This window comes from Juglans regia, chromosome 3 (assembly GCF_001411555.2).
Source record: "Juglans regia cultivar Chandler chromosome 3, Walnut 2.0, whole genome shotgun sequence".
Taxonomy (NCBI): Eukaryota; Viridiplantae; Streptophyta; class Magnoliopsida; order Fagales; family Juglandaceae; genus Juglans; species Juglans regia.
In genome coordinates, this window is record NC_049903.1 from 18,483,564 (window position 1) to 18,497,651 (window position 14,088).

General features: G+C 37.3%; 1 protein-coding gene across 2 annotated transcripts; it reads left to right on the forward strand.

Annotated features, from left to right (window-relative positions):
- The first annotated feature begins 304 nt into the window (after positions 1–304).
- Positions 305–3,464, forward strand: LOC108989347 (transcription factor bHLH112). 2 transcript variants are annotated; one of them, XM_018962902.2, is made up of 7 exons: positions 305–917; positions 1,075–1,699; positions 1,820–1,948; positions 2,109–2,174; positions 2,288–2,353; positions 2,483–2,539; positions 2,658–3,464. In XM_018962902.2, the coding sequence occupies exons 1-7, from the start codon at positions 547–549 to the stop codon at positions 2,811–2,813; spliced, it is 1,470 nt and encodes a 489-aa protein (XP_018818447.2). In that variant the 5' UTR covers positions 305–546; the 3' UTR covers positions 2,814–3,464. The 2 variants fall into 2 exon arrangements, with proteins under 2 accessions (XP_018818447.2, XP_018818449.2); XM_018962904.2 differs by having other exon boundaries at positions 2,288–2,347.
- The last annotated feature ends 10,624 nt before the right edge of the window (positions 3,465–14,088 follow it).

A 14,088-nucleotide genomic window follows, 5' to 3' on the forward strand; every position in this document is an offset into this window, starting at 1 on the left:
TATTCCTCCAAAACCCTGACGTGGCAGTCAGATGAAACCCCATCGTCATCATACCATATCCCTTTGTTTATAAGCAACATGGAGAATTTTCTCCTCAAAATATTTATATATATTATATGTATGCATACATTAACAAAAAGCACTATGATCAAAGAATTAGAAAAAGAAATTATTATTTTTTTTTCAAAAAATAATCAAAGTTGAAGGAAAAGACTAAAGAGAATTCGATTCAAAATGCTCTCTCTCTCATTTGTCCAATCATCCATTGAAATGTCAACTGGATTCCTGTAATTAAATTTCCTCTGTCCGTACCCTGTCCCCAAGCATTTCATATATAAATCCTACCCCCACAAAGGAATTTTGCTATATACTAGTTGGAACTGAGATACAGATAAAGACAGAGATAGAGAGAGAGAGAGAGAGCTCAAGACACAAATTAAGAAGAGGAACAGCAACAGGGTCGGGGAAGAGTACAGTTCATCAAAACATTCACAACTTAGCCACATATATATTGTACTAGGTTGGAATTCTCTTCATCATCTGTCCATGGCAGAGGAATTTCAGACCGGAGTTTGCGGGGGAAATTGGTGGATGAATTCATCGAGAAGCGTGTTCACGGGGACTACATCCCCGTGTTCCTTGGCACTTGGTGAAACCGGAGGAGGAGGTGGAGGAGGTTATGCTGCTGCTTGGTCTGATATGGTGGACATGAACATGAAGGGATCAAGGCCTTGTGAGGATTCGGTTTCTGATCATCATGGCTCCTTAGTTTTCTCAGATGTGCAGAAGCCTCCTCAGCTGCCTCATCATGATTCTTCCAGTGGCGGCAGCAGCATCTTGATTGATTCTACCTTGCAAATGATGGGTTTTGGTTTTTCATCATCATCAACAACATCGGACTTGAACCAAGCTTTGCTGTAAGTTTTGTCTGCTCTTGCTTAACCTTTTTTTCCCGGTCTTTTCTTGAGGAAATTAAAGATAGATTTGGATAAAAGTAAAAATAAAAATCTTTTCATGGTTTGTGGGCGAGAAATAATTCCATCACTCATATTAGTTTATCTTATCCTTTCGTAGTCGTGGTGGTACTGGAAGAACGGAGAGCAATTATAATTCCATGCTGCAAGATCAAGATATGAATTCAAGGTTGAATTACCAACAAGAAAGATCATCAGGAGTAGATCATACTTCTCAAATCCAAAAGAATTGGAGCCCCACCAAGAACTTCTCCAATAATGGAAGTGAAGATTTATCCATCACTTCTTTCAAGTCTATAAATCAAGACTTTCCTCTGGTCGACACTGTCATCAGTACTAGCTCCGCTGGCTTTCCTGTGGGTTCAGTTTCTTATGGATACCCTTCAACATTGGTACAAAGTTTATTTGATTCTGATTCTCAATCACAGCAATCTTTATTCAACAACAATCGTTCCATCATGAGCTATTCATCCACTGCTAATAATTATGGGACAAACTCCAATGAATTATCACCTTCTTCTTGGACTAAGTTCTCAGCTCCGTTTTATCCAAAGCAGCAACCTTGTGGCCTGCACTTCTCTAACAAAACACCCTTTTGGAATGCCTCCACGGCGGCTCTGACTGACACTACTACTACTCGACCCGGCTTTCATCCTTCATCACAATCACAGTATCTAGTGCCAACATTTGAAGAGAAACCAAAGTGCTCCAACCTCACCACAAAGGTATATATGTGAATATTAGAGATCATCAGTTGCTGCAGATTAAAACCAAAGCTCGCCAGCTATCTAGCTAGGGTTTTGAGTTTTGACCCAAGCTAATATTCTTTATAATCTGAATTTCAGCCCAACATGGAAGATGTCCAGGACTCGGTCTCAGTGGTGATGAGGAAAAGTAGCAGTAGTACTACTAGTACTGAACCAGTATTCAAAAGGCCCAGAATTGAAACCCCATCACCGTTACCAACTTTTAAGGTACCATATATGTTCTTGGATCGAGCTTTTGACCAGTACTGGAAGTAGTGGGAGCTTTATCGTTAATGCGTTTATTGTTCATATTATTATAAATTTTTCATTTTTTACTTTTATTTTTATTTTAAAGAAATAGTTGAAAACATATTACGTTTTGTGTCAGGTTCGGAAAGAGAAGCTAGGGGACCGAATAACTGCACTCCAGCAATTGGTTTCACCTTTCGGAAAGGTGAATTTTTGGATTTTTCCTCTACTTTTTGCAAAGAGTACAATGAGAAAGAAATCTTTACTTTTGTGAAATAATTGAAAGCTCACCAGCTTGATTCGTATTCTTTGTTTCAGACTGATACAGCCTCCGTTCTTCATGAAGCTATTGAGTACATCAAGTTCCTCCATGATCAAGTCAGTGTATGTTCCATTATATATATATATATATATATATATTTATCTTCTTCTCGCCATCTTATGACAGTATATATATAAAATGGAAACCCTAATGTGTAAAAATCCTAATATTACTTATGCTTGTAATTTCAGGTTTTAAGTACTCCATATATGAAAAATGGAACTCCAATTGATCAACAGTACCAACAGGTACACAATTTCTTATTCATTTGGTTAAGCCTAAACAATGATATTAACCATGTAATTTACTCCATTTTCAATATTACTCGATGGTAATAGGCGTTGAAATTTAATTAATTATGTGCAGGGTTCTGATAAACTGAAGGACAGTACTACTGAAGGCCCAAAACAAGATCTAAGAAGCCGAGGACTCTGTTTGGTTCCGATCTCAAGCACATATCCAGTTGCTAACGAGACAACTGCTGATTTTTGGACGCCAACTTTTGGAGGAACATTCAGGTAGAGATCAACAGATTAATGAAGCTAAAGATCATTCTACATACCAAACTGCAAGTAGTATATTGTCATCAACCGCCAAGTTAGAAATGATAACTTCAGTTTAGAAAGAAGAATGAAAGCTGGAATACACAGCATTAAGCCACAATTTCTGTAGTATGTACTGTACCAGTCATGAGGAAAAGTTAAAGAAACAAAGAAAAGGGAGCTAAAGAAAGAAAGCGATTAAAGTGACCCTTCAAAGATGGACTGGCAGCAGTACTCGGCCTGGGCCAGCTGCAAGCAGAATGTAGGCTAGCAAATGATTAGGGGCCTCTGTAAGAGAATATTATAGTTGTTAATTCAGTGACCCAAGTATCGATTAATTTGAGTTAGAGGTGGTTAATTAGGAGCAGGAACAGCTGCTAAATTCAGTGGAAGTTGACACTTAGTTTATAGAAAATTTGTTGTTGTTGTTGATAATAGCTGAATTTAGCAGGAGGGGGGTTGGATAAAGAGCCTTTTGTTCCTGTTGATCATGTATGTCTAAATTAATAGAGCTGGCACCACCTTTTATTTTACATAAAGGAAGCAGAAAAAGAGATAAAGAAAATAAATCAAGACATTATTCATGTATTGAATTCTTATTCAAGAATGGGAATGAGTGGAGCTTGTTTGATTGGGATTTCTTTTTGAACTTTTGCATTTGTTTATTTGTGTGGAATGTATCCTAGTGGAAGTCAGAGAGCGGCCCACTGTTCCTGCTTTTAGGGTTTCTGCTAGATCATAATATGAGAGAGAGAGAGAGAGAGATGAATCATGTGCATGCGCGCTTGCAGTACTTTGTGTATCATGTAAGCTGGATTGTAAAGCGTGGCCCACAATTTATAAGCACAAGCAACGACGGGGTTGAATCCATTGAGATTAGAAGATAATGGTGATGATCTATTGGTATACCAACCCTAGTTCTCGGCCTTTGATCTTTATCTCTTCCCCCCTCGCTCGCTCCCAAAGATCACTGCAAATTGTTGGGTTTATTACTCTTCTAATTAATTATAAGCTTATTAAAATTCTTCTTATCATTTAATATTTTTGGCCCAATGGCATACATGCATTTATTTAATTATGTTCTCCTCTAATTTGCTCTAATTACGTCTTAATTTGGACTATGGAAGCTGTTCATTTGTACAAGAGTAATGCTACATACAGTCGTGGAATCACTTTGAATGCTACATACAGCCGTGCAGTCACTTTGAAAAAGAGTGGGATCCACTATTAAAAAATTAATTTATTTTCATATGGATCACATATTTATTCACTTTTTTCAAAGCGACTGCATGACACTTGCACACTCACGACTGTAAGTATCATTTCCCTTTATACAATATTGTATTCGTACTGATCAATATTATCATCTTTACGACATAATTAATGTATTATAGAATATCAAGAGAGTTATTATATTCTCAAGCCAGTCTGTAGAGTACATATAATAAAATGCTTACATTGTATAATTTGATAATTGAGATCGAAGATATAATTAAAAATTTGAATCTTACAAATCAAATCTTATAATTTAAGTGATGTAAATGACGTGTTCTACAAATTAACTAGCTTGATAATAGAATAACTCTCACCATCCAAATTAATATAAGTGAAAAGAATGCCTTTTGACTCCATAAATTAATTCCAACCAATTTCAGTAAATATTGTAAATAATATATATATATATATATATATATTTATATATATAGTTTTACGGATTCAATTTTGAATGATTTCGATGCAGACTAAGACCATATCATTAATTTATCAGCTGACACAAATGCTTAATTATGAAGCTAAATATATATTCAACGCATTCTTTTTCTTTCTAAACGCATAAAATAAATAAAATCCAAGACTTGCAACAATAGCACTCGATCCAAGTGGGTCTTTGCCGCTACATGGAAATTCAATAAACGTGAGCCAGGGGATGATATTATACATACATACATACATATATATATATATATATACATACATATATATATATGGGTAGGTATTCTACCAAATATAGAACTGGCAGCTATATATATACAAGATGATCAATATATATATATATATATATATATATGTATTTGGGGTATTTTGGCACAAAAGATGAAGAGTTTATAAGTTATTATATAGTCCTGATGATGATCATCATCGTAATTTTGGGAAGTTATACATACAAGTACTAATTAATGGTCACTCTCTATCTCTACGTATTGATCAAGTAAAAGTACTTTACTAGCTATAATTTGAAGAAAGCAAGAGGCACTTCTGATCTTTTACTTGCATCTCAGTATTTCCAAGCTAGGGCTAATATATATATATATATATATATATATACATGCTTTGGATTTTAGTTGAATTTCCTTTTACTTTCACCTTAACAGATCAACTTATGTGGACAATACTAAATTAAGCCATATATATCCTAAATATAAACCCTAGATAGAAAAACATAAAATATTGAAACCCAGCTTGCAGTACTTTAAATTAAGCCATATATATATATATATATAATAAGTTACACAGAAAATGAACTGGAGTGCCTGCCTAATATAGTATAAAAAAATGAAAAGAAGCTTGAAACTGAAGAATTCCTATGACAAGTGACTAATCATGACAAAAGTACTTTAGTTGTTCAAGTCCATGTTGATCGGTATCTCTCGGCTTCTGCTTTATCATCTTTTGGAGACATTTCATGAATTGATCGGCCAAATGGTATATATATTATATACCACATCTGCACCAAGCATCGGGATCAGTACCTTTTGCTCTCGATGGAATTTAATTCTCATTTTTTCCTCCAAAGGTAACCATATATATATATATATATATATATGGTTATTATTATAAAGAAGAAACATTAAAAAAAAAACAGAGTATCGGAATAGATCGAGAAAGAAGAAATTATTTAACATCATAAGGAATAGATCAAAGAAGAGACATGATTAATCAGATGGAACCAAATAGGAAAAGCATGCATTGAGCATATATGCATCATTTTGATCATGTTAATAAAGTATTAATGTCTGACCCCAGCAGCCCAGAAATTATTGTATATTTTGACAGCAGATTCTCTTTTTCTTGTTATGGTTAATCAATGGAATTGATCTCTATATTTGCTTAAAAAGGGATGGTTCTTTCTGCACCTTTGAGTCGAATGTCGTTCATGTAAGCCGCGTTCATACCCCCAAAAACTACATGATGGCTTAAGCTAGCCCTTCGATACAGATAGTTTACATTCTTTACATGGCCTGGATGGAAAGCTTTATATATCCCAGACTTTTATACCCTCTAATTAATTGGGTTGTCATGAATCTCTTTTTGACTATTTGAAATGTTCCCAATTGAAGAGACTTTACATGATTATATATCAGTTTCTAGTTATGCGTGAGAATATTAATTAGCTAAAGACACACTAACAAAAAGGAGAATGGAAACAAAAAAAGAAAAAAAAAAACGCACGAATTGAAGGAAGATGTGAATCTCTTTGAGACTGACTTTGTTTAATTCCTGACTCAAAAAAGTTTATATTCCGTGCTTTAATCAATTAATCTCATGTCCATCGGTTGTTGCTACTAAAGATTTGTGAAGGACGACCCATAATCGTGATTGTTAGAGCTTCCATTGTCCTGATCTTGGAATAAGGGCAACTTTGATTTGAATGTGAGGATCAAGAGATCCATGTTGGTTATGTCGTTTATTTCTTGAGAACCATGCACCACCTCATGTATCCGTGTTAGCTAGGAAGTAGGAACCACGTACTCAGTTTTAAGAGGAGTACTCTAGCATTTCAAGCCTTGGTAAGATTCTGTGCTTTCAATTAGCATTTCAAGCCTTGATTGCTGTAGAAACTTGCCGCATCAATTAATATAAAGAGAGGTTTATAAGAAGGGATCAACACATGATCACATCGATCGCCTAATTGATCGAAGTTGAAGAGCGTAAACAACCTTGCTCAATCAACATCATCGATGCCTAGCTATCGGGCTCGTGGGAATTAGGGAAAGCTGATTTAGGTATAACAGTCATCAAAATAACGAAAACATCAATGATATTGTGGAGCTATTTGCTCGGGAATTCAAGAGAAAAAGAAAAACGTACGAAAAATAAGAATAATATCTTTGCATTAATTAAAGAATCACGTTATTCTAAAAATCGATGAGGCCCACCGAATTTTGTTGGGACTTGGCGCTCTCAGTACTATTGACTGCCATCTACTTGACATTTTGGACCCCAATCGATTGTAATTGAATAAGGTTGCTTAAAAAAAAAAAAAAAAGAATAAGGTGGTTTATTTACATACAAAAAGCCTCCCGATCTTGAAGACTGACAGTCGTGTTCACCCAAAAAACTATATATCTGATAGAGAAAAAAGAAAAAAGGTAACAGGAAAGAGTTCGCAGCCACAATGCAAAATTGAAAGGATCAGATAGAACTCTGTTTTGCAAAGTTTTATTCTTCTATCATGAAATTATTAAAAAAAAAAAATAGAATCATGATCATCACATTTTGTTCTAAAATGGACACAGGTTGTTAAGGAGACAAGTGCATTACCTACAGCTGCTGAAATACCAGAGGACAGTGCCAACGAGCCTAAGAAAGACTCAAGCAGTGAATCATTCTGTAAATAGAATATTCTAGAATTATTGAGTCTGTTAGAGAGAATATTCTATTCTTCCAGCTGTCATTTAATGTATGGTGAGTTTGGCTATTTGTATTGGCCAATAAAAGTTTGTGAGAGGCGGATTATTGATATGAAAAAAACAATCAATGAAAACTGCTGGCATTGGAAACTTTCGTCGAGCACCTTTTGTGCAATCTATTTTTGCTTGCTCAAACATGGTATCAAGAGCCAAATAGACTCACGTCTTACATACATATTCCTACGCCATGGCTTCTCTTGAAAACCCAGAAAAATCCCAACCCACCATCAACCCCAATGTTCTCAACTCTGCTAGCCACTTCATAAACATTAAACTTACCATAGAAAACTACTCGTTGTGGAAGGCGCAAATGGTCCCATTTCTCAAAGGGAACCAACTCTTCAGCCATGTGGATGGTTCTTCAGCGAAACCACCTTCAACCATTGATGATCAACCCAACCCAGATTTTACCAAATGGGTCTTACTTGACCAACTTGTTATTTCAACACTTAATTCGTCACTTTTCAACTCTGTTTTGGCGCAGGTACTAGACTGTGAGACTGCGCATGAAATCTGGACAACACTCCAGGACCTCTTTGCAGCTCAATCTTGTGCACATTTTATGCACACCCAGTACTAGCTTGCAACTCTGAAGAAGGGCCCTGAGTCCATCACCGAAGACTACAACAAGGCCAAAGCTCTGAGTGCCTCACTCGGTGCTGCAGGAAAGATTCTCACACCCTCGGAATTTTCAGTGTATCTCCTCACTGGACTTGGCACTGATAATGATTCACTAGTAACCTCTATTACTACTCGTCCTGAGCGCCTAACCCCTCCCCAACTCTACAATTACTTGCTCACCCTTGAGTGTCAGTAATCCCATCAAATCACTAATCTGCTGTCCAATAATTCCTTGCAAGCTAACACCACCAAATTAGGTTTGGATAGTAACGTGAGTATTTTTAGTTTTAAATAAAAATTTAAAATATTATTTTATAATATTATTATTATTTTGAGATGTGATAAGATATAAAATTCTCATCTTATCATTATAATTTTTTTAAATTTTCACATAAAATATAATAAACAATAACTTTTTCAAACTTATTCAAATTCTCATTGAGGGGAGGTCGAATGCCTCGTAGGAGTCGAGGCTCTAGCCGTGGTGGTACTCACAACTACTTTTCTACCTACACGGCTAATCGACCACTCTGCTAGGTGTGTCAAAAACATGGACACACAACACTGTCTTGCTACTATAGGTCCAACCGCTGTTACCAAGCACCCCCACCCCAATTCCTATAAGCAAATCTCACTATGACCACCCCTTCTCCCCACCACAATGCTTGGTTTTCTGACTCCGCAGCCACCAACCACTTTACATAATATTTTAATAACCTCACATTGGACTCTCTATCATACCAAGGACCTGAACAAATTAGTATTGGAGATATATCATCCTTATCAATTCAGCACACTAGCTCGACAACTCTCCACTCCCCAAATGGCAAGTTTTTTCTTACCCATCTCTTGCATGTTCTCTCAATTACCAAAAATTTAATTTTAGTACATTAATTTTGTTTAGACAATTCGGTATTCTTTGAGTCTCACTCTCATTGTTTCTATGTGAAGGATATCAACACTCGGGAAGCTCTACTTGAGGAAACCGTTAGCAATGGATTGTATGTCATGCCCTTTGATGTTAGCACCTCACCTAAACTTTCGGTTTCTCCTCAAGCCTTTTTCAGTGAACGTACCGGCCCTCTCACATGGCATATGTGCCTTGGTCACCCCTCTACTAGAACTACTTCAACCATCATCAGTCAATTCCAGCTTCCTTAACTTCTAGAGGACAGCTTTCTTCATGTGCGGCTTGCTCACAAGCCAAGGCTCATGCACTGCCTCACCTATCTGCAAATTCATGTTCACAATCTCCTTTTGAGTTACTTTTTTTTAGATGTTTAAGGGCCTTCTCTTGTGTTTTCTACAAATGGGGCTAGGTTTTATTTCTCTACAGTTGATAATTTAACTCGTTATGTATTGTTATTCCCCCTTCAATCTAAAGCTAATGTTTCAAAATTTTTCTTAGCCCTTTTGCAATATGTGAGCAAATTTTTTTCATTCAATGTGCGGACTGTTCAAACAGATTGGGGTGGAGAATTATATCCCTTTCAACAACTTCTTCAATCTTGTGGCATTGTGCACCATCTCACTTGTCCGTATTCACACTCACAAAATGGGTGTGTTGAACGTCGTCATTGACATATTGTCGAGATGGGCCTTGCCCTTTTGGCCCAAGCATATGCCCAATAAATATTGGTCCGAGGCCTTTCAAACAACTGTCTTCTTAATTAGCGACATGCCAACTCCGATTTTGGATAATCAATCCCCTTTTCAAAAGTTTTTTGGCAACGTCCCTAATTATAATTTTCTTCGGGTATTCGGGTCCGCTTGTTGGCCCAATCTTCGACCCTTCAATAGGCACAAGATGGACCTTAGGTCCAAACACTGTGTGTTTTTCTAGGCTATAGCCCAGATCATAAAGGCTACAAATGCCTTCATTTACCAATGGACCGAATGTTTATATCTAGGGATGTCGCATTTGATGAGGCCCAGTTCCCATTTGCATTACAGCACGATAGCACACTGCCTACCACCTTAAATTTAGGCTCTTTGCACATTTTATGTACTGGGCCTTCAACACTTTGGCCCGTCATCTCCAATCTAGACCCACCCCCTTCTATCTCAGGCCCATCCATTCCACACATATGTACCTCACTTTCTTCTCCCCCCGAGTCACACAAATTACTCCCAGATATTTCCTCAACTTCTTCGAGCCCATCATCGACGTCTTCTCCGACTGTTGCACCTCCCTCCCGTCAGTCACGCAACACCCATCCCATGCTCACACGCTCCAAGGTAAATATTCACTACCCTCTAACACGTATGGATAGCACAATTCCATGTCCACACCTAATCCATCTACTTCACTCACTGTCCCAAACCCTAACCCTAACCCTATCTAGGGTTCGGTCCACTTCTATTCCTAAGGAGCCTCACTCATACACAGAGGCTTCTAAATATCAAGAGTGGCGTGATGGCATCTCCAATCTAGACCCACCCCCTTCTATCTCAGGCCCATCCATTCCACACATATGTACCTCACTTTCTTCTCCCCCTGTGTCACACAAATTACTCCCAGATATTTCCTCAACTTCTTCGAGCCCATCATTGACGTCTTCTCCGACTGTTGCACCTCCCTCCTGTCAGTCACGCAACACCCATCCCATGCTCACACGCTCCAAGGTAAATACTCACTGCCCTCTAACACGTATGGGTGGCACAATTCTGTGGCCACACCCTAATCCATCTACTTCACTCACTGTCTCAAACCCTAACCCTAGCTAGGGTTCGGTCCACTTCTATTCCTGAGGAGCCTCACTCATACACAGAGGCTTCTAAATATCAAGAGTGGCGTGATGGCATGCACATAGAGTTTAGAGCACTGTTGAACAATTATACATGGGACCTTGTTTACAATTCTTCCAAATTCAATGTTTTAGGACCTAAATGGATCCTTAAAACAAAGAGCAAAGCTGATGGATCCCTTGAAAGGCTCAAGGCCTGCCTTGTTGCCAAAGGATTTCATCAGCAAGAGGGCATATATTACCTTGAAATGTTCTGTCCAGTAATCAAACCTGTCACAATTCGAGTTTTACTATTTTTGGCCATGTCATCAAACTGATCCTTACATCAACTTGACATACAAAATGTATTTCTATATGGGAAACTGGAGGAAGCGATGTACATGAAACAACTCTGGGGTTTTGTCAATCCTGATTTTTCAAAATCACATCTGTAAGTTGAAAAAGGCCATTTATGGTCTTAAGCAGGCTCCCTGAGCCTAGTTTTCCAAATTAAGTACCAAGTTAATTTCTCTTGGCTTTCATGAGTCAAAATCTAATTGTTTATTTTTTGAAATTCCTTGCATGTTGTGTTTGTGCTACTTTATGTTGGTGATGTCATTGCAACTGATTCTATTCTAATCTCGTTTCTGACTTTATTTATGCACTTGATATTGCTTTTCCAGTCAAGGATATGGGCCAACTTCATTACTTCCTTGGTATTGAAGTTAGCCAAAATCAGCAAGGTCTCTTCATGAGTCAATCTAAATACATTTTTTATTTACCTCTGCGTACCAATATGCATAATGCTAAATCTGTCCCCACCCCTATGTCCACCTCTGTTAAATTAACTGCTCTAGATGGAGTGACTTTTGAAGACCCTCTTCTTTATCATAGTGTCGTAGGTAGTCTACAATATCTTTCCTTTACTCGTCCTGACATCTCCTTTGTAGTAAACAAAATTTGTCAATTCATGCATTCTCCCAAAATTCCACATTGGCAAGCTGTGAAAAAAATTCTTTGCTACCTTAAACACACTTCCACTTTTGGTCTTCATTTCACTCCATCATCCACCTTTACTCTATCTGCCTTCTCTAATGCTGATTGGGCAGGTTACCCGGATGATAGAAAGTCCACCGGAGGTTTTTGTGTGTATTTTAGTTCTCATCTTGTGTCATGGGGATCCAAAAAGCAACCTACCATTACTTGGCCCTCCACCGAAGCTGAGTACAAAGCTGTTACAAATACCGCTTGTGAGATTATTTGGATTCAGACTCTTTTAAAAGAACTGAGAGTTTTTTTGTCTACACCTCCCATCTTATGGTGTGACAATTTGGGTGCCACGTATCTTTCGGTAAATTTGGTATTGCATGCAAGAACTAAACATGTTGAGTTGAATTATCATTTTGTGGGAGAGTGAGTTGCGGCTAAAACCATTCAAGTTTCATTTGTTTTTAGTAAAGATCAACTAGCGAATATCTTGACCAAGCCAGTCTCCATCTCTTGGTTTACACTATCGATCAAGTCTCACCATTTGTCAGGTGCCCCTTGGATTGTGGGGGGCTGTTAAGGAGACAAGTGTATTACCTACAGCTGTTGCAATACCAGAGGACAGTACCAACGAGCCTAACAAAGACTCAGGCAGTGAATCATTTTGTAAATAGAATAGTCTAGAATTATTGAGTCTGTAAGAGAGAATATTCTATTCTTCTAGCTGTCATTTAATGTATGGTGAGGTTGGTTATTTGTACTGGTCTATAAAAGTCTGTAAGAGGCACATTATTGATAAGAAAAAAATAATCAATGAAAACTATTGGCACTGGAACCTTTCGTCGAGCACCTTTTGTGCAATCTATTTTTGCTTGCCCAAACACATGTCAATTCACAAAGAAATTCTAATACACGAAAAGTATTGATTTTTTTTTTAAGAGCTAGTCCAGTGAATTTTAAAGGTAGCCTAGCCCAAATGAAAAGTTTCAATCATAGTGCATGCCCACAAATCCACATCCTACTCCTTAAATGAAGGGGGAAAAAATGAGTGACTACCAACTGGAGCTTTGTCATAAATTGCATGCAAATTGACAGAGCAAATTTTGCTTCATTTCTTTCCTGATAGCAAAAAGTTTTTATTTTATTTTATTTTATTTTTTTACAGGAAATAGACATCATTTCATTCTATAAGGAAGTTACATTTGTGACTCAAAATTACAAGCCAAACTAAATTCCTGCTGTAAGCTCCCCGTACACAAATACTTTGCAACGACATTGTCTGAACATCAAAAACTCTCAAAAGAGAGTGTCAATCTCTGTATAAAACAGAGGTAGAACCAACCCGCATCCAAACTCCATCCTCCAAAGGAGGAGAAGTAAACACTACACCCATCCTCCTAACCGGAGGAGGGAGGAACCAACATTGCTATGGGCATACGTCTAATAGCCTATTTCACTTTATTTTTCCTACAAATAACACCAACAAACAAATAACAAAAACACACCGACATAAAGTCGAAAATACAAAAAATGGAAACCACCAAACAACACCAACAAAACAGAATCGGGAAAGTTTTGATTGTACATCTCCTAGTCAAGACTCTAAAAATGGTTTGGAATAACAAGCTCTTTAATTTATGCTAGGCACAAAACTGCAATACATACACATATAACTTGTTTTAGTTCAACAAGTTAATAAGAGAACCTGAAATGCATTGTGTATCTTGGCCTCCCAAATATCTGTTCATAAGTTCCTCTTGGCTTCCTCTAACTCCAATCACCTTAAACAATGAAATGGTCGTTAATTTGATTCACATGCAGAGGAGGAGACAAGTAATTGTGTGGACAAATGATTCTAAATATTCTTAGCCAATTTCTTGATTCTCTTGAAGAATTAATTATAGGACAACTTGGAAGTAATTAATTCTAGGATGGCAAATATTGTCACAAATATATGGAAAGATCTAGGTTGCATTTATGATGAGCAAAAAATCAAGTAGCTTCGACCTTGAGCTTCCTTGCAATTCCAACAAAATATTTCCCCTACTGGAAAGCCAGGTGCAACTCAACTCAGGAGGTTGTCTTGATCCATCCCCAGCATTAGTTCCGAGAGTACCACCCTTTGAGTAATGGCTATCAAGCTGCATATTTTAAAGCAAGAAAACTTCGACAATGAGTTGAACTTCTTTCAACTTCCTGCAAAAGGTACGAGAAGAACATACTAGAAAAT